Source organism: Mesocricetus auratus, unplaced genomic scaffold (assembly GCF_017639785.1).
Source record: "Mesocricetus auratus isolate SY011 unplaced genomic scaffold, BCM_Maur_2.0 Super-Scaffold_100007, whole genome shotgun sequence".
Lineage (NCBI taxonomy): Eukaryota > Metazoa > Chordata > Mammalia > Rodentia > Cricetidae > Mesocricetus > Mesocricetus auratus.
In genome coordinates, this window is record NW_024429191.1 from 92,168,564 (window position 1) to 92,189,640 (window position 21,077).

At 53.8% G+C, this 21,077-nt stretch overlaps 1 protein-coding gene and 1 long non-coding RNA gene across 2 annotated transcripts in view; one reads left to right on the forward strand and one right to left on the reverse strand.

Annotated features, from left to right (window-relative positions):
• Positions 1-21,077, forward strand: part of Tmem104 (transmembrane protein 104) — a 65,064-nt gene that overhangs the window by 31,405 nt on the left and 12,582 nt on the right. The window contains exon 9 of the mRNA XM_005069945.4: positions 14,315-14,408. Within this exon, the coding sequence (XP_005070002.1) occupies positions 14,315-14,408 (94 nt within the window). The remainder of the gene's footprint in view (positions 1-14,314; positions 14,409-21,077) is intronic.
• On the reverse strand, positions 5,627-9,356 carry LOC110340880. Its single transcript, XR_002382713.2, has 4 exons — positions 9,248-9,356; positions 8,663-8,742; positions 7,606-7,784; positions 5,627-6,235 (listed from the first exon to the last, which is right to left on the reverse strand). It is a non-coding gene; the product is annotated as an uncharacterized LOC110340880 (long non-coding RNA).

Consider the following 21,077-nt stretch of genomic DNA (forward strand, 5'->3'; position numbering starts at 1 on the left):
AAGCAGCCTGGGGAGGAGAGGGTTGATTTGGCCTGCACATCCTGAACCACACAGTCTATTGAGGGAAGTCAAGGCAGGAACTCAAACAGGGCAGGAACCTGGAGGCAGGAGCTGATGCAGAAGCATGGAGGCGCAGTTTACTGGCTTGCTCCCTATGGCTTGTTCGGCCTGCTTTCTTAGAGAACCCAGGAGCACCAGCCCAGGGATGGCCCCATTCATAATGAGATGGATCATTCACTAGTTTAGAAAATGCCCTACAGGCTGGCCTGTAGCCCAATCTCATGGGAGCATTTTCTCAATCGAGGTTCCCTCCTCTCAGATGACTCTAGCGTGTGTCAAGTTGACGTAAAACCAGCCAGCACAGTGGCCCTGGGGGCAGCAATAATTGTTTAATGAAATGAAGCATTCATTCTGTAAGCACTTCCGTCACATAACTGAGTCCCAGCACTGGCCCTGCACACTGGCAGCAAAGCACTCCAGGTGTGCAGGTAAAAACAGCGTGCGCATTCTCCAGTGTGCCCTGCAGAGGAGAAGGAGCCGCAGAACCCCCGAGGGTTCGGAGGCAGCAGGAAGCAGTGTGGAGCACAAGTGTGAAGGACTTGACTCAGAGCTAAACAATTAGGTGCATATTAATGATGCTGTGTGGTTAATGATCGTGAGCTCGGGAAGTCTTGTGGATGAGCAGAGAAGACGGAGGCACATCCTAATAAGCCTTCAAGTCGGGAAGCACTGCCTGGGGTGTTGCTAAGCGGATAGTGTGGGAGTGTGACTCTAGAAGGCAGGGTCACAAGCCACCCAGGGTGTTTCAGTCAGCCTGTGGCAATAGCTTTCTCAGCATGGATAAAAAAAAAAAAAAAAAAGGTTCTCAGAAGCCTTGATGGGACCAGTGCACGGGGCCCAGAGGTGCTGACACCTTAGATAGCAGGGTTGCCCCCACCCCACCCCACTGTCCCGGAGAGGCTGTATTCCCCCAACTCCAGCAGCAGTGTACCCTCTAAGACACTTCCCCGCTGCCCCTTCCCCGGGCCAGTAAGGAGGGCATCTGGTTCCTGTTCCACTGACCAAGATCCGCTTTGTCAAAGTGTGGGTGGGGGATGGGGTGCAAGATGGCTCAGTAGGCAAAGGTGTCTGCCATGAGAGTCTGGTGACCTGAGTTTAATCCCCAGAATTCCCCTAAAGGTGGAAGGAGAGACCTGACTCCAGTGCTGTCCCCTGACCTCCACATACATCTGTGGTGTGTGTGCTGAGTGCATGCATGAGCACATGTGCGCATGCACGCATACACACACACACACACACACACACACACACACACACACACACACACTTTTTTTACTAGTATGGGCTAAGGACTCCAGGCTTTCTAGCCTAAGCCTAGTTGTCAGACTGACCTAGCAGATGCCCAGGTCATGGGGGACGCCTAGGAGTCTGACTTTCACATTGGTACCCTTGCCAGCACAAAGCTCCCCTGTCCCAGGAGAGGCTGTTCTAGTCTTCATGGACTTACTTTCCAAAGACTGTCATGGAAAGGGTGGATGGTCAGGGCCTTCCAGAGAAAGGAGGTTGGCCAGGCCATCCACAGGTCCCCAGTCTGGGGTGACACCCTGAATTGTGACTATCCATGCCCCCGTGCCCACAGAGAGTAGTACCTGACTTCACAGGCTCGTGGCACCCTCAGGGAAAAGTCTGTGGAAGGCTGCTACGTTACCTGAGGGCAGCAGGTGCTGTCCTCATCCCCACCAGATGGTCCCCCGAGCTTCCTTCAGACTTGCTACTTGGGGGCTGCAGATCCCACAGCTTGCCAGCCCCACATGGAGGGCACCTCCCACTGACCAGCAGCTGGGGAGGAAGTTGGGGCTGCCAGCGTGATAACCCATGCCCAGTCCAATAGCTCATTCAGCGGGCAGCCTGATGTACTGTCGCCCTCCTTCCCCAACTCCAAGGTTACTCAGTTCCTGGTCTGTTTCGAGGTCAGAGATCAGCAGGGAAAATGGGTGGATCCAGCTTGGCCTGTGTGCTTCTCTCTGCAGGGCTCATAACTCTGAGCACCTGACCTCCCTCCCTCCCTCCCTCCCTCCCTCCCTCCCTCCCTCCCTCCCACCCACCCTGAGCTTTCCCTCCTCCATGCTCTTCCCCAGAAGAGAGAATAACTACGGAGGAAGGATGCTGAGAGCCTCTGATACCTCTGTGGAGAGTAGTGTCAGCCCCAGACAGCTACAGGTGGTGGGCCTGCCTGTTGTAGTTCCTGGCTTAAGACAGATCAAGGGCCAGACCCCAGGCCCAAAAGCACTGGGATTCCAGTGAGCCAGGGAGGTTTGAACAGCCACGTGCCTGCTTTGCCCACTATCAGCTGTATCTGAGCAGGTTCATCCTTACAGAATCAGGTAGCTGGAGTGTGTGGGCTTTTCCCCAAGGGAGCTAGGGGCTGGCTGGATGGCCCAGAGGGTCCCCATGCCCTCATTACTCGTGGCACAGCCTGCCTTTCCTTTGGAGTTTTTGGTTCTTTTTTTTTTTTTTTTTTTTTTTTGGTTTTTTTGAGACAGGGTTTCTCTGTGGCTTTGGAGAGAGTCTTTGGTTCTTAGGACCTGTCAGGGCCAAGGTGACCTTCAACACAGCTGGTTCCCCAGCTCACAGTGGCTAGGGACCAAGGACATGGCCAGCTTTCTCATGTGATTGCAATGTGGCAATCCTGTTTACCTGTCCCTGACATCCAAGATAAACACGTCTGACTAGTAGTTAAAGTGAGGGCCAGTAACCCGAGTCTGTAGTGCTCAAGAAGTTCTGGGCTTTGTACCTGTCACCACGGCCCCAAAGAGCCAGAAGGCACTGCTCTCCTCCAGAGCTGCCGAATCCCTAACGTCCTTCACCAAACCCATCCCCCTTCGTTTTAGTTCTGTTCCTGTGACAAAACACCTTGAATCCCAGCATCCTAGAGGCAGAGGCAGGAGGATCTCTGTGAAGTCAGCCTGGTCTACAGAGTGAGTTCTAGGACAGCCATAGCTATCTGTATAGAGACCCTGTCTCAAAAAACTTTTTTAAAAAAGCAACCTAGGGAAGAAAGGGTTTACTCAATTTACAATTCCAGGACCAAGTCCTTCATTGCAGGGAAGTCAAGGCAGGAGTCTGAAGTAGCTGCTCACGTCCACAGGCAAGAGCAGAGGGAGGGTGAATGCGTGCAAGCCCGTTAGTGTTTGCTCGATTGCACTTAGGCACACCCGCCGGGAGCCCTGCCTAGGGCATGGTGCTGCCCACAGTAGGACAGGTGTTTCCACAGAAGCATAATCAAGACAGCCGTCACAGACATGCCCACAGGCCAAACTAATCTCGGCAGCCCCTCACTGAGTCACTGAGTCAGTCTTCTCAGGCGAACTCCTGATTGTGTGAAGATGCTAGAGCGCCTTGGGGGACTAAGTTGAAGGGAAGTGGGGGGGGGTACCGTCACGTGTTTGGAAGTTGCAGGCCCCAGCTCTCGGCCCCGGCTCCCCCCCCCCCCAGTTCCTCTTTGCATCTCACATGCCCAGTGGGAGTCACCGGAGCATGGCTGCCTCCAAAATCAGTTCCGTTCCTCCAGGCAGAGCTCTTAGCTCCCCATTGCCGCGGCCCATTGTGTGTGTGTATATGTGTGTATGTATGTATGCATATATGCATGCCCGTTTGTGTACATGCATGAATATACACTGTCCCCCTCCCCCTCCCCACGTGACCTCTCTCCTGGTGTTGCTGGGTCCCACTCCCTCCATCTGACTTGTGAGGAGACAGCCATCCATTGTAAACCTGGATGGCTTATAGTCATTATGCCAATGACTGAGTGGGCTTTCCACAATATTTATCTTTTCCCCCAAACCACAAAGGTTGTAGCTCTGGCATCAGATTCCTGGAACGGTGCCCACCACCGGGTACCATCTGGCTTGTCAGCTGAGAAAGACCACACAGGCATGCAGGCATGGACCCAAATGACAGGGCCAGAGAAACAATGTCTGTGCCAGCCTAAGGCCATCCCACCTGCCCAGTCTCCTCCCCTAAGGGAGCCAGGTCTGAGGGGGGGTGGGTGTTGGGGGACAGTGGAAGAAGTGGCTCTTTGTGTAGGCACAGTCACAGGCAGTTGAGTACTCTAATCAGGAAATAGGCTTTGGATACAGGTGACCCCGGCTCTAATCCCAGCTACAGCTAAGTAATTGAGATTTTGGACAAAGCTTTTAATCCCTCTCAACACCTGTTTTCTGAAGTGGAAACAGTAGCCAGGATTAGAAAGCAGTCCTACCCGGGAGGCATTCCAAAGAGCTGGTTCACCTGGCAGCTCTCAAAGCCCTCCCGGCCCCCAAGGCCAAGCCTCTCTAGATGATACGCAGCGGTCCCGCATCCCCTCTAGAAAGTCCAGAGACTCCAGAGGAGGCTCTGGGCAGGGAGAGTTGGTTACCAGCAGCACCCTTGGAATGCAGCCCCAGAGCCTTCCTAGCCACTGGGGAGGTTGCCTGAGCCAAGCTATGGACCTTGTCTTGATCTGGAAGGAGGAGCCAGAGGGGCTGATGATGTGACAGAGTTGGCTGCCAGGGGCATGACTGTGTCCTGGGCAGACATGGGCCCCTTTTGGCAGGGGGACAGCGTGTGGAATTTCCAGACCATCAGTGAGGTGTTTCGGGCACCCCGAGTGCCCTCCCAGGTTGTTTAGGGTGACTTTTTTCCTCTTTTCCACCCCCCCCCCCAAGTAGAGGCTAAAAGGAAAAGGTGGGCTTTTTTGTTTTGTTTGGTTTGGTTTTGGTTTTTTGCATCCCAGGGCACCAATAAAGACCTGTCACAAATCAAAGGTCAGGAAGGTGATTCAGGAATAGGTTCCTCCTTCTGTTCCTCCTGCTTGTTTGCAGTTGTCTTCCAAAAGGGAAGCGGTGGGGGCTCAGCAGACATGGGCACCTGCTCCCCAAGCCTGCAATGGCTCTGTGCTCCCAGAACCCACATAAAGGCAGAAAGGGAGAACCAATCCCATGCTTTTATCCTCTGACATGCCCCCCCATAGAAAATAAATAAATTCTTAATGGGAGGCAGAGGGCTAGAGAGACAAATTAGCAGCTAAGAGCCCATACCCCAGCTGGGCAGTGGTGGCGCACCCCTTTGATCTCAGACTGGGAGGCAGAGACAGGTGGATCTGAGTTCAAGGCCAGCCTAGTCTACATAGTGGGTTCTAAAGTAGTCAGGGCTACATAGAGAGAGACAGAGACAGACAGACAGACAGACAGACAGACAGACAGACAGACAGACAGACAGACAGAGAACTCCAGATCCGGGGGATCTGACTCCTCTGGCCTCCGTGGGCACTTGTGCATGTGTGCGCATGCCCACACACAGTTAAAAACAATGAAAGCAAAACATAAAAGGAGGGGCAGAAAGTTGAAGAAAGGGACCTGGGGGTATGACAAACATTCAAAAGTGGCTTTGTAGTTGCTGTCTTCAGGAAGTAACAAAGAAGTGACCTCAAGAACAGCTTTTCAATTGCTTCTGGTAATCTCCTATGGACAGATCCAAGTCTCCAAGGAGGCAATGGTGTGCCCTAGGGTCTAAGGCATCGATGCTCAACCTGGGGGTCATGACCCCCTTTCACAGGGTCACCTAAGACCATCAGAAAACACAGATATTTACATTGTAATTTATAACAGTAGCAAAATCACAGGTATGAAGAGGTAGCAACAAAAATAATTGTATGGTTGGAGCCACCACAACTTGGGGGGCTGTGTTAAGGGTTGCAGTGCTGGGAGGGTTGGGAACCACTGCTTTAAGGAGTCTTTAGGCCGTGCCCTGTAGCCTTGGGTCTCCCTTAGCTCCTCCCTCCCTTCTCAGGTCCTAAAGAGCCCAGGAGACCTGTCTTCTGCACCACTTCCCAGCCACAGCACTGGATTGGCCTCCTGGGCAGGCGGCAGGGACAGAGGGGGCAGGCTCTGGACTTACAGGGGTTAGTGCTAACTCACATGCAGGAGCTGCTCATTAAGGCCCCTGTGGTCAACAGCTCCTAAGACAAAGCAACGCCCCCACCCCAGGCCAGGGCAGGTCATTTCTGAAACCTTATAGTTTGGTAAGAAAATGCCCTCCTCTCTATGGCATAACAACTCTCATCCTAGAATTTTGGCAAATGAGCCATGACAGCAGTTCACTGGTCTTGGCTTGGCACACATACGTTGTTGACACAGTTTTCAGTACAACATCTGTTCCTCCACTGGCCATCTTCAGCATGGTGACTGGCCATCTCCTGTATGATCAGAAGTACTTGAACTTAAACTCATATGGGCAATAAAAATAAAATAAAACAGCATGTGGTAAGTGGTAGTGCGTGCAGCCATAGTCCAAACTACTCAAGAGGCCAAAGCAAGAAGATCATTTATACCTCGGAGGGACATAGCAAGACCCCATCTCAAAGAAACAAGAGTGAATAGCGTTAACAGACCCTTCTTGGCATGCAGGTCTTGGCAGTACCATAGGCCCCGTACCTGGGCTGTTATGAGAGTAGGGTTACTATCACAGTGATGCAACACCATGACCAAGGCAGCCTGCTTTTCTTTCTTCTTTGCTTTTTTTGAGACAGTGTTTCTCTCTATAGCCCTGGCTGTCCTGAATCTTACTCTGTAAACCAGGCTGGCCTCAAACTCAGAATTCTGCCTGCCTCTGCCTCCCAAGTGCTGGGATTAAAGATATTTGCCACCACTGCTCAGCCTAGCAGACTGCTTTCTTACAGAATTCAGGACTACCAGCCCAGGGGTGGCCCTACACATAATGGGCTAGGCCTTCCCCCATCAATCACTAACTAAAAAGAAAAACCCTTACAGGCAGATCTAATGGGAACGTTTTTCCAATTGAGAAGGCTCCCACCTTTCTGATCACTCTATCTTGTGTCAAGTTGACATTAAACCCAGTCCGCGCGATTGACCACTTGTCAACTTGACACAAACGCATCATTGTCAAGCCATAACCTTTCCTTTCTTACTCATTCCCAAGATTAACATCAGCGTTACAATATAAACATTCCAAATTCTAAAAGTCCTACAGTCTTTTAAACACTTGGTGCTGGTGAGATGGCTCAGTAGTTAAGAGCACCGGCTGTTCTTCCAGAGGTCCTGAGTTCAATTCCCAGCAACCACATGGTGGCTCACAACCATCTGTAATGAGATCTGATGCCCTCTTCTGTCAAAAGGTGTACATGCAGATAGAGCACTCATACACATTAAATAAATTAATCAATTAAATAATAGATCTTTAAAAAATTAAACACTTAACCTGGTGGCTGTGGCAAACACCTTTAATCCCAGCACCTGAGAGGCAGAGACAGGCAATCTCTGTGTGTTCAAGGCCAGTCTGGTCTACAGAACAAGTTCCAGGACAGTCATTGCTACACAATGAAACCCTGTCTTAAACAAAACAAAACAAAATATTCAAACACTTAAAATTTTAGTGCTTAAAATTCAAAGTCTCCTCTCAACTGTGGGCCTTTGTCAAATCAAAAATAAATTAAGTACTTTTTTACTTCAGGAGGGAAGAACCAGGGTGCAGTTGCAATCTGGACAAGGCAAAACCAAACTCCAACAGTGTAAAAACTCAGCGTCCAACTGTCTGGGATTCACTCACCATCTCTGGCTTCTCAAGGGGGCTTGGGTCACTTCTCCAGCTCTGCCCTCTGAAGCACACACACAGCTTGGTGTCTAGGCTCCAGCTGGGTCCAATCCACTGCTGGTGCTGTCCTTGGTGGTTGTCACGTGGTGCGGATCTCTCCAAGCTCTGGTGTCGCTTGCTGCAACTGCACTGCCCTTGAACCAGTAACCTCTCAGTGACCCCTTCATGCCTTCAAAACCAGCACCACCTGGTGATGCCTCTCTCCTTCCCCCTCCCTCTCTCTCCCTCCCTCTCTCTCCCTCTCTCTCCCTGCCTGGCTGGCCTCGAACACAGAGATGCACCTGCCTCTGCCTCCTGAGTGCTGGGATTAAGGGCTGTTTGTCTCTTGTTAATCACGGCTGATTCTTCAGCGCCAGCTGACCAGACACCGCAGATGACAGCAGAGCCTTTGCTTCCCTCGGGAACTTCACAGGCCAGGCCTCCATGGTCTGCATCTTTCTCATCATCCTTACTTCCCACATTTCTACACACAGCTCACCAAGTTTCGCGCACTCAGTGGCTTTTCTTGTCCAATCCTCCCCTCAAAAAAGACATGGTCAGGTCTGTCACACAATGCCCTGCTATCCTCATGCCAGCTTCTGTCCTAGTTAGGGTCACTACTGCTTTGATGGAACGCCATGACCAAAGCAACTTGGGCAAGAAAGGTTTTTTTTTTTCATCTTACACCTCCATCACTGAGGGAAGTCAGGACAGGAGCTCAAGCAGGGCAGGAACCTGGAGGCAGGAGCTGATGCAGAGGCCATGGAGGGGTGCTGCTTACTGGCTTGCTCCCCATGGCTTTCTCAGCCTGCCTTCCTAGAACCTAGGATCACCAGCCGAGGAATGGCACCACCCACCATAGGCTGGGCCTTCCCCTATCAATCACTAGTTGAAAAAATGTCCTACATGTGACATACTTTGAGAAACTGAGTGGCTCAGCAGAGTTGGCTTAACAAGGGCATCCGTACCCAACCCCCACCCCATCCCTGTGACCTGAGCTCAGTGCCCCTTCATGCTCCCACTCAGAGCTCACCTGCCTGTTGTAGATGAAGCTCCAGAAGTTGTGATTCAGTTAGGCAAATAAGATCTCCCAGCCCCAAACGTTCACAGCCACTTGAGAAATAAAAATAGAATCCTTGAAGCATTTCTTCACTACGCTTCAAGGACAAGTTGCAAGTTCAGTCAGGGATGGGTTCATGCCGAGATGCTATTAACCCCAATTAGCTTTTAACCCCTAGCACTCAACAGGAGCAGCCCTGCAAGCTTGGTGTTCCTCCCCCTCCCATCTGAAGTACCCAGACAGCTCAGCTGTGCTGGTGGCACCTGGCCATCGCCACTTGAACCCACTCTCCCAGGGCCCGAATGCTCTAAGCCTGTGAGTTCTGCCCTGAGCCCTTCCAGACCCTGTGTGCTTAGGGAAGCCCTGGCACGCAGCGGCCCAACGCTGTCGTTTCTGAGAAATGCCCCCACCCACACCGAGCTAGCAGGGAACGCATGGAATAAGAGCTTCTTGACCTTTTGTGTTGCGACCCCAGGAGCTGACCAGTGGGATGGAAAGTGCCAGAGTCCTTGAAAGCCCCAACCCACTCTTCTGAGGTACCATGGACAGAAAACTCACCTTTGGAGGCATGTAAACAAACAGACACTTGGAGACCTGAGGAAGTTGCTCAGTGCCCATGTAAGGCACATAGTGGCCAGCAGGGTCCAGCACCCCCTCTTTCGGTCCCAGCCGCCTCTGGGAGTGAAAGATGCCATGTGAGCCTACTGACCTGGACCTTCTTCCTCTGTCTGTCAGGTGCACTCACAGGGGTGGCAGGGACGCCCCCACCCCCCCACCCGTCCACAACAGATGCACTTCCTTGAGTCTTTCCCACCGTCTTATTGCCAGAGCTGAAGTTAGTTCCAGTCAGAAGCACAGGCCACTCCCCCTCTTCTGGGCAAGGGAAAGATGACAAGCAGGCATCAGGGGCTGCTTTTTGTTCAGCAAAAGCTGGTGGCGGGGCTCTGACTGGGAATCCAACCAAGAGACAGATGCTTCTGAAAGACCAACCCCTTTGAAGGCCTTTAGTACCTGAGGGTCTTCTAAGATGTCACCATGTGTTTACAGTCCAGAGGGATCCCTTCCTTTGGGGGGGGCAGCCATGCTGATGGCGGGAGCTGAGTGCCAGGCTCCTCTCCTTCATACCCTGCGCCTCTCCTCAGTTCTAGGATGGAACGGGGCGGGGGGGGGGCGGGGGGGGGCTTCACGTGCAAGGCAGTCGCTCTCCCATTGAGCCACACCTCCCAGCCCTCCAAACTGTTTTTGGAAAGGGACTCCCCGCCCCCCAGCACGGTGATCGTATTTCAACAGGTGTTCTTCCTGGTGTGCTGTGGCAGGAAGGGGGGGGGGGGCAGAGCAGATCAGCAAAGCCAGGGTTGCCCCTTCCCCAACACGGTGATGACACCTTCCTCCCCGGCACTGCCTGCACCAAGTGCCACACAGCCCACGGATACTTGTCATGCTCGCTGGTGTCACACGTGCAAAGCCTTCCCTATCCGTTGGAATAGCAAGGGTATGTGGTCCCTGCTAGAGATGCAGGAGCACAGCCCTGTTCCCTGCAGGATGGAAGTCATGTGGTGCCACCATGCTCCGGTGACTCAGTCACGAGCCCTAGAGAAGCCTGAAGTCACTGCAGAGGAGACTGGCAGTGTTTGAATGGGCTTTGGAGGTGGGCCAGAGAAGGGGATGCGGGTCTGTCAGCGGGAGGGTCCAGAGGGCAAAGGCGCGAGGCTGGGGATTAGCTCGAACAGCAGTCCTCAGCCTCAGCCGGTGGATCTCAACCCCTTTGGACCCGAACTACCTCTCACGGGGGGGGGGGCACCTATGACCATCAGAAAACACAGATATGTACTTACAGTTCATAACAGTAGCAAAATTACAGTTATGAAGTAACAACAAAAATAACTTTATGGGTCCCCACAACATGAGGAGCTGTATGGAAGGGTCGCAGCACCAGGGAGGTTGAAAGCTCCTGAATAAGAAGCTGAAGTCTTGGCATTTCCTGACCTCAACAAAACCCCATGTTATGGGGGAGGGTGGAGTCCACAGCCCATCCAGCCTGTGTGAGGCTCCCAGTGCCTGCCCCAGGTCATCCAGTCTCTGGTCTGTTTCCAGGGCACAGGGGACTGGGTGCAGACCAGGAGCTCTCTAGTCCCCATTCTGTCACTGAGGGCCACTTCTCACACAGGCTGGAGAAATTCAGCTTCAGGCAGCCCTATTGCTGGGTTCATGTACTGGGTGTGGCATTGTCCTGCAGGGGGCGCTATGCGGCACCATTGGGAGCCTTGCTGAGCCATCCCTGGGACACCTGGGTTTGGAGAGACTCTGTGGTCTGGAAGTCGCTTACTTGGGGGACGTGTTATGGTAGCCACAGAAATCTCATCCTTGAGTCAAGAACGAGATTGGAGATGACTGGACACTTGACACCTGAGCAGCTGGGGTGAATGTCACCTGCCTGGGGCGCAGACAGCCCTGACAAACAGTAGACTCCAGAGCATTCTAAAAAAGCCGTGGCTGACTACTGCCTGCAGTGCCTTGGGAAGATGCGCTGCCGCGTGTCCATCAAGGCTCCAGCATGTTGCTGTGGGGCCTTCAGCACGCAGCGAAACTCACTGACCCAGAAAGAGAGGTTTGAGCAGCCCTGTTTGCTCCCTCCCGGTCTGTCTCGGACTTTATTCCCAGAAACCAGCTTGAAGATTTCATTAAAGATCAAAGCATTGCTGGTCCCTTTCTTTCTTTCTCTCTCTCTTTCTTTCTTCCGTCCTTCCTTCCTTTCTTTCAAGAAACATACTTGGCTGCTGTGACCGGTGTCTCTGCTTTCTGTAATGAGAAGGGACAAGAGTCCTTGAACAGAGACTGAGTTGGAACTGATCAATGGCATTTGGGGGTTGGGAAATTTGCTCAGGAGCCAGCTAATTTATAATGTCATATGGGCTAGACCGAGAGACCCAAGAGGATAGGCTGTCTCTTGGCTTTCTCTCTCGTCTCCCTGTAAAGGGGAAAGAGTGCACCTCATCTGGCTGGTGATCATCACCCGCTCCTCAGTGGACTCTGCTAGGCCTCAGCCACCCTCTCTTCCTGCCCCACACCCGACCTCTGTCACTCTGGATGCCCACGCCTGCAATTGCTTAGTTCTGCCTTGAGCTAATTTGCAAAAGACACCTGTTCATTAATTAGCCCCAGCTCCAGGTCTGCTGCTTCATCTGGGCTCGCTCTGCTGCGTGAGCTCGCACCCTGTGCAAGGACTGCCGTTAGGCGGTCTGTGTGTGCTGCCTGTGACTTGGTGGGCCCTGAGTGCCCTCAGCCATGAGGCCGGTCTGTGTTTCTGAGTACCAAGAAAGCACAGCCACCATCCAGCCAGCGGTGTGTGGTCCCGTTCCGAGGACAGACCTGGTGTCTGGCCTGAATGTGGAACACTAAGCAGGTGGGCCCTCATTCTGACTCCCTGGCACTCAGTTGGCCCCAGGGACCCTCTGCACCTAGGATTCTACCCGTAGCTTCTTTACAGGGGTGCACTGAGCACGAGGAAGATAGGTGAGGCTTCTGTGCAGGGGTCCCTGGAGGGTGACTCTGGGCCTTTACAGCAGCAGGCTTCTTAGCTGCCATCACCCTGTCTTTATGCACTAGAGCCTTCTAAAAATCAGGCATCATGCTCTGTATGACATCTGACCTTCCACACAAGCCACCCCAAGATGTCTGACTTCCACAGTTGGACACCATGTTTGCAACTAGAGACATCACTGGTCAGAGCCAACTGTGCGCGTGCGTGCGTGCGTGCGTGCGTGTGTGTGTGTGTGTGTGTGTGTGTGTGTGTGTGTGTGTGTGTGTGCGCGCGCGCGTGCCTCTCCTTGTCAGCCTCCCGCTCTCTGCTTCAAAAGAGAACTTCATCAATGGAAAGTTTTCCCAAAGTGGGAATTTTCCTAAATGACTCCCTAATGGTGTTGCATGCAGACATGCTGGACCAGGGGTGGTGGCTGGTCTGCATTTTCTTCCTGTGGTCAGCTCTCCTGCCTGGGCTAAGCAGACACCTGCCTTTGCCTTGCCAGAGTCCCTTCTCCTGCCTTCTGCTGTCATCCAGCCTAAACAAAGGCTTCTCTCCCTGCCCCACCCCCTTTTCCCAAACAGAAGCAAGGCTGGTTTTGAGGTCCCCAGCAGAAAGCCCTTCTCTCCAGAACTCTCCCAGCCCTGGTGACTGCCAGGATGCCTTCACCCACCCCAGCTAATTAGAGCTTTTCTTGGGAGGCGCTGGCATCCTACTGTCATTCATTCTCACAGTGATAATGGTCTTGGATAAGAGGTCACAGCTTCTCCCACTTCCTGCCCTCCTTGTGGAGGGGGTGGAGGGGGCTCCCCGCCCCCAGGAGCTCCCTCTTGCCGGCCACAGGAACTGTCTCATCCCCCCCCCACTACTCGGCAGCTGTGATGCAGTCACCCTGCTCATAGGGTCAGAGCCCAGCTCCGCATGGTAGGCTCTTCTCCCCAAGTTCTTCAGACCCCGACCACCGCATCCCATGCCGCATCTCTGGTGCGTGCGTGATGAAATGGCACAGTGTAAATGTTAATAAGGGCTGATGTTTCGCCTGCTTCCGAGCAGCAGATTGGAAATGGTACCATCTTAACTCCAAGGAGCAGCTTTTAATCCCTCTGCTTCCTGAGCAGCCAATTTGGCATGGAAAGCCCAACCCCTCCACTCACTTTCTGAGACATCACCATATCTACCCCAGTTGCTTTTTGTAGAGGGATCTGCATACCCACAGACCAGCAGCCTAAGGCACAGTTCAGTTTATTTTCTTTAAGCTAAGCATTTTCCCTTGTTCTCCAAAGAAAAGGGAAGCACCGAGGGCCAGTGCCACAGGCCCCGGCCTGGGAGCCGTTCTCCTCCCGCCGCCGCCCCCCCCCAGCTTCACTCCCACCTCCTCTGTGTAGATGACGATGACCTTGGCCTCCCAGTCCTTCACCCTCGGAGTGCTGGAGGAACAGGCCTGGGATAATGGCCATGTGCCGCCACTCCTGGTTTATGTGGTGCTGGGGATTGAACCCAGGGCAAGCACTCTGCCACTAACCGGCTTGCCAACCCCACTCCTGGGTCTTCCCTGCAATCCAGGGCCCCAGCAGCCTGGCTTGCCCTCTGTTCCCCTCCTTGTTGAGAGAGGACATCCTTGTCCTCTCAGATCCTCGGCCAGCCGGAGCCCTCATGTCCCCTGTTCCCTGTGTTCTCTTCCCTGTGATGGTGAGGCCTGTCTGGTATTCCTTCTGGCTCGACTCACTGGTGTTTCTTCCCCAATCCACACACACACAGCAGCACACTGCTGGGCCTGAGGCTCCCTCATCGGTGCCTGCCGAGCCAACGGGATGGATTGGGTGGAGGTCCCAGGACGAAGCCTGGGCCTCGCCTAGAAGTGGCAGTGGCATCCGAGCAGGAAGTATAAGTAGCAGAGCAGAGAGGTTCTGGCCCTCCCACCCTGCCTCTGGCCCTTGGTGTTCACCTTCAGTGATGCCGGTTCGCCCCAGGAAGGCTCTGTCACGAAATGCAAGTGTTCGCCGTGTCACTGCCGGGCCTTAGCCGTGCGTGCAGGCTGCTGTCCCTCACAGCCTGCTTTGTGACTACACCTCTGCACACCACCTCATGGCTCTTTTCATCCCCAGGCTGTCTTCACCCTCCTCCTCGGACCTTTCACCTTCTTCGACGTCCAGAAGACTAAGTACCTGCAGATCTTGACTTCTCTGATGAGATGGATCGGTGAGTCTGAGAAATCTCCCAACTGTCTCCCCTTCTTCCCCCACCCACCCCTCCACTCTGCAGAGAAGCCAGGCAAACTCCCAGCTGGGACGTGGCAGCGGCTCCATCCAGTCGGCCGCCTGGTCCTCTGACCTTTCCAGAGGGCAAGGAGAGGGCGAATGCTCTGTCGGCCTTTTACTGCTGGGGAAATTTAGTACCAAAGAATGTGAGTGACTTTTTCCAGGTCACAGTGAATGGATGGAACTGGGCTAGGACACCTGAACGGCTAATTCTGGTCCGGCCTCCTTCACATGACCATGCTAGGTCTGGCTGTGCCCCCTGGAGGGGACAGGAACAACATCATTCTGCCTTCTCGGGAGTGTGATATGTGGCCCAGCCATAAAACCCAGTGAGATAGGGTAACAGCTGCCCTCAGCCCCTGAGCTTTGGACCAGCAGGGTGTGGAAAGGTACCCATGCCATCTACAGTGGCTTCCAGCTAACCGATACCCCGGGCGATAGCACTCGTGTCCTCAGGTGGACGCTGGGGGTCTTCCCCGTTGAGCCGGGTTAGCAGCAGGTGTCTGTCCCCTCTGCCACAGCAGCCAGCCACCTTGGGAAGGAGCCAGCGGCTGGTGCAGCAGGCTTGGGAACGATCAGCTGTGGGGCTGTGTTGCCTCTCCTCTGGCTAGCTGTAGTGTGTCTGTCTTTCTCAGTATAAAAGCTAAAACAGAGTGGGGTGGGGACGTAACTTAGGAGGTGTTTGTCTGGTATGCATGAAGCCCGGCACCAAATAAAACCAGAGATGGTGGCGTGTACCTGGACTGTGGCTCTCAGGAGATTGAGGTAGGCTCAGAAGTTCAAGGTCATACTTAGCCACAAAGAGAGCTAATTCAAGGCCAGCCTTGGCTACCTGGGGCTTGTCAAGTAGTCCCCATCCTACTCCACCCCTTGCACAGAGTGCCCATCTTCCTGGCTGGCCTCTGGGACTCTTTGACTCCCATCAGGACCAAGGCTGCAGGCTGCTGCTGATTCTGTGCGTACGAGCCGGGTGAGGATTCTGCTAAGGGCCGCTTCTGCGAGCCCCTGGCTCCCCCAGCGCAGTAGGAGGAACCATGGGAGTCCTGGCTTCCACAGTAGAAAGGGAGGGCCATCCTTTCAGACAGCCTGGCCTGCCCAGCTAGAGCAGACTGTGGCTTGGGTCGGGGCAGCCCCCCAAATTCTCTAATATAGGAGCCCCGGAAGGCTTGGTGCCTAAAAGCCAGGGTTGGCAGGGGTCAGACCCAAGCTCTTCCCGTCTCTTATATCTCGGCTTATGTGAGAGCTCCAGGATGTCTTTTGTGGGCAGGGTTTAGGAGAGGAATGTTCTCTGCCCACACCTACCTGTCTCCGTTCCTTTCACTCCCTGAGGCTGGATCTTCAAGTCTGGCCTCTGCCCTGATGGTGCTTGCCTGTCGTCCTTGGCCTGGGAAGGGGCTCACTAAGCTCTGGCCTGACTCTTTCTCATTCCTTTCAGTGGCTGGGATGACATTGAGGGATGAGTGGGGGAAGGGAGCAAATACTCTGACCAGCTTGATGGATTCCTCTGTCAGCCCACAAGGGGACAACAGCCCTTATAATGGCACTTAACGTCTATATTTTTGAAGGATGTATTCATCTAAAGAGGGAAGCTTGGGCCCAGTGTATCAGCACACATTTGTAATCCCCACACTTCGGAGGAGGCAGGAGGATCAGGAGTTCAAGGCCAGCCTCAACTACATAGAAAAACCAGCTTGGGCTGCATAAGAGCCTGTCTCAAAAAGAGAGGAAACGAAAGGGGGGAGGGGGTTTGTGAAAGGGAAAGGAAGAGGCTAACAGTAAATAAATGTTTCTTGCAAGAACTAGAATTGGGTCAGAATTACAGCAGAGCTCTGGTGCCAGCAAGCCCTGGACCCTGGACGGCTGCCTCCAACCTGCCTTCCCTCCTTCCATTCTTCCCTCCCCGTGAATCTGGCCAGACACCTGGTGTGTTAGTGAGCTGGCTCCACACTTGCCATACATGCCGGATAACCTGAGCTTGGCTCCCCAGAACTCCCGTAGAAGCTGGACACGGCAGTGCAGGAGTCTGGGATCCCAGTTCTTATGGGAAGATGGGGTGAGAGACAGAGGATCTCCAGAAACTCAAACCTATATGCAGCAATAAGCAAGAGCGACTGTCGCAAATCAAGGCCGGAGACCAAGGGTGACACCAGAGGCTGTCTTCGGACCTCCCTTCACACACTGCCACCAACATTCACAGGAATAGGTGCACATACGTGTCCTCGGCACCCATGGGTGGTTCACAGCTGCCTGTAGCTCTAGCTCCAGGGGGATCTGCTGCCTCTGCCCACACTGGCACCGGCGTATATACCCACATGCAGACAGACAGACAAGCACATTTAAAGTAATGAACACAGGGCTGGAGAAAGAGCTTAGCTATTAAAGGCTAAGGCTCACAACCAATACTATAAAAATAAACTTTAAAGAAACAAAATAAAGCCAGGCGGTGGTGGCACACATCTTTAACCCCAACACTCAGTAGGCAGAGGCAGACGGATCTCTGAGTTCCATACCAGCCTGGTCTACAGAGTGAGTTCCAGGACAGCCAGGGCTATACAGAGAAACCATGTCTCCAAAAAAACAAAAAGAAAAAGAAAGAAGAAAGGAAGGAAGGAAGGAAGGAAGGAAGGAAGGAAGGAAGGAAGGAAAAGAAACAAAGTAAAAGAAAGTTCAAAGTGTATAAGTAAGTCTCTGACTCAAAGTCGCTCTTCCCCCCCTGGGAACTGCCTGCACCTTGCCTCTTACAAGGCAGAAGAACCCCTGGGTCTCCTGGGTTCTCTGAGCAGCTCCTGTGTGCTGTAGAGCAGGAGACAGTGGTCCTGAGAGGCCTGTGGGCAGCAGTGGGAGCCTGAGCAGAGACCAGCTAGGGGGTCCTTGACTCTTGTCTCTCGGCAGCGGCACAGCTGTCTTGACACATTGCCTTTGACACTGGTTGCCTCTCTTCTCTCTTGGAGCTGAGAGATAATCAAATGTCAGGAGCCTCCCAGGCAGGCGGGTGGGCGGGCAGGTGCACTGCTGTGGGCGACAGAGCAGTCATTTTTCTCCGTGAGAGACTCAGACCTTTGGACTTAAAAAGCTGAGCCTCTAGTGACAGAGCCGCCCAGGAAAAGGAAAATTGCTGTTAAGTAAACTAGACCATAGTGAGCGGGTTAAGCTCGCAGCTGGGCCAGAGGAGCTGCCTGGGCAGTTCTCTTCTCAGCTAGGAGCAGACTTTTTCCTCCACCTAACGCAGGTCTTGCTCTAAAGAGGAGACCAGACAACAGAATCCCTCCCCGAAGTCCCCAAGCTACACTTGACAGGCAGCCCTGTTCATAGAAGAGACCTCAGCCGGCCTTAGGCAAGGGTGTCTCTCTGAGCCAAGTTCACCCCGAGGCAGTTTTTTTAGAAGGGCGATCTCAGAAGCCCCATTTGTCCTCAGGAGCCTTTGCCAAGTTGTCATTCTGCTCTGAGAAGCAGCTGTGTGGCACGTCCCCCTCGGGACCCACGTCCCCCTCGGGACCCTCCTCCCCACACTCCTCCACCTCCCTGGGTAACTCCCCTCCTCCCCACACTCCTCCACCTCCCTGGGTAACTCCCCTCCTCCCCACACTCCTCCACCTCCCTGGGTAACTCCCCTCCTCCCCACACTCCTCCACCTCCCTGGGTAACTCCCCTCCTCCCCACACTGTGCCAGCACACACTCTTTCTCCTCTCCCCAGACGAAGGCTGTGCCTTTTCAAGAGCTGAGTAGGGAGCTCAGAGAGGCAGTAAACTGGCTCAGGTTCCAGAAGACAAGGAGCAAGAATAGGCACCAAAGGGACCGGAAAATCGTGAATAAATGTGCTAAGCCGGAACATTTCTGGCGCCTAATTAGGAATTTGTTCTGCCATCTGTTGAAATGAAGCTGGGGTCAATCGAAGGCCCCCAGAGCTGTGCCCAGGAGCCTCGGGTTCATCCCTCTGAGGACACGTCCTCTGCCCTTGCCTCACTTTGTGAGTTGCCTTGTGTTTCCACAGTGGGATTTGAAGACCTAAATGCCCTTTGCAAATAGCCGGTTGTCTAGGGAAAATGTCAGGTTATAGGTGACAAATGCCAACGAGGATTCATTTCACATGCCAGACTGCTGATTTGGGGTGCTTTGATCGTGTGTGTGTGTGTGTGTGTGTGTGTGTGTGTGTGTGTGTGTGTGTGTGTGTGTGTCAGGGTTTTTATTGCCGTGGAGAGACAGCATGACCACAACAACTCTCATGAAGGAAAACATGTGATTGGGGTGGCTCGCCCATGGTGTCAGAGGTCCAGTCCATTCTTATGACAGGAGCATGGCGGTGTGCAGGAGGAGGCGGTGCTGGAGCTGAGAGTGCTGCATCCTGCAGGCAACAGGAAGTTGACTGTCACACTGAGGGAAGCTTGAGCAAAAGAGACTTCAAAGCCCACCCCCACAGTGACACACTTCCTCGAGTAAGGCCACACCTCCTAATAGTGCCACTCCCTTTGGGGGCTGTTTTCTTTCAAGCCACCACTGTGTGTGTGTGTGTGTGTGTGTGTGTGTGTGTGTGTGTGTGTGTATTTAGCCTGCATGTGTATGTATGTATACCACATGAGTGCCTGATGCCAGAGGGTTAGAAAAGGGCGTCAGAGCCTCCGGAACTGGAGTTAGACAGTTGTTGACTGCCATGTGGATGCTTGGCATCAAACCTGGGTCCTCTGCAAAGAGCAATAAGTGCTCTTAACCTCTGGGCCAACACTTCAGTCCTGAGGGTACTTAGATCATAAATGCCTCTGAATTCACAAGGCCAAGGAGAGTCTCTGCTGTCCCTAGTAAGGGAGGCTATCCTCCAGGCCAGCACAGACCTCACTGTCAGCCTGTGGTCTTCCGGTTAGCTCTCTAAGGCAGCCGCTCCAGACTGGCCACAGCTGTGTGAGCACAGGGCCTCCCCTGGCTGCCGCACCTGCTGGCCTTGCTCCTTTAATGTGGCCTGCTGGCCTCCTCTCCCACTGTGCACAGACCAAGCCTCCAGCCTCAGGAGCCCTCTTCTGTGTTGTGGCAAAAAGACTTGCGCGCCGAGGGCTGTGAAGATACAGCGAGACGGGACGGAGGGTGCTTGTTAGATCCAGGCCTGGCACCTGCTCGGCACTCAGACAGGCGCATCCCCTCATTGCCACCACAGGTGGCTCCCCATCCCGAGAGCAGCCTCAGAATGGACCTCCCTTGGGACTGGCTGTGAGGTCAGGGACTTTGCCTCTGCCATGTCCAAACAAAACAAAACAAACAAAAAAGAGCTATGATTCCCAGCAAAGCAGCCTGTGCCACCCTCTCCCCCCATACCCACCTGTGGTCCCTGCACCCAGCTCTACCCCCACCACCACCTGAGAGAAGTGAGCAGACTCGTCCATGATGTTGGGGTGTGGGGAATTATCTTTGGTCCTAGCGCTCTGTCAGCAGCAGGTGGCCCAGGGACACATGAGTCAGCTGCGGCACTATCCTTCCTTCCCAAAGGTCCAGCAACCAGGGCCCGACCTCAAAGCAGCAAGACTTAGACTTGTTAGGTAGCTCCTTCCCTGGATACCCAGCTGGCTGCCCCATGGGAGCCCGTGGGCTAGAAGAGGCCACAATGGCATTATTATTGCAGTCCCATTATCCACCCAGCCACCCCCCCCTCGCACACAGATGCCTCCCACTTTGGCTCACCAACAGCTGGCTAAGCTCAGGGCACCCCGTTGGTGTTATTAAAAACACAATTCTTTCTAATAAAGGCCGCTCTGGAGCACCATCGCACTCCTTTGGGCTGGCGAGGACCCGTAGGGCTCCCTCCCTTCTGCTTGTGCATTCAGAACCCCCAACCCCTGCTCTCCAGCTCCACACTCCCCTCAAAGTGGGTCAGATAGCATCCTCTCCAGCCAGGCATCCAGAGAGGAGCTAGGGCTGTTCTGCCTGGGGAAGGCGCTCAGCCCTGCTCTCCCACCCCACCCCCTACAAGTGCCCCAGATCTGTTTTCCAAGCCAGCAGGCAGGGTGAAACTAGGCGGTGGAGACAAGTAAGTCTGCAGGTCCCTAAGAAGAGACCTTCACCTGGGGACAGGAGGGCTTTCTGGTTTCCATCTGTCTCCAGGGCTGTGGGGGCCCCAGTGCAGAGTCTCCCAGGGGGCTGCTCTGATCTGTCACCGCCAGCAGTCGGGGTCTTGTAAGCCTGGGTCATCTGTCGTCCACTGTTGGCAAGTGGCTTTTGAATTCCTGTACTGTCCCTTAGCTGCTGCTACCCAGAAGTCCAGGAAAAGCCTCGTCTCACACAATGAAAGCTGTGGGTCCCAACTCCCATCTCCATTCCCCATTTGGGTACAGCCCCCTCTTCTGCTCAAACTGTCCTGCCCAGTGACCAGTACCCAGGACTCCCCGTGGCCACCCCACAAGTAGAGAGGACCAAACAAGACCTTGGTGGTCTTCACTGCACCCTGAGTTTTCTAGACATTCTCTCTGCACACGAAAAGACCATTGTGAAGAGAGGAACTTGGGGTTTCTGCAGACAGGCCATGGGGTGAAGCGGGCATGTCATTAGCCTTTCCTAGAGAAGAGCCAGCCATAGGCTGGCAACTGCACTCGGCCAGCATCTGTCAAGACCAAGAGAAGGCAGCCGTTC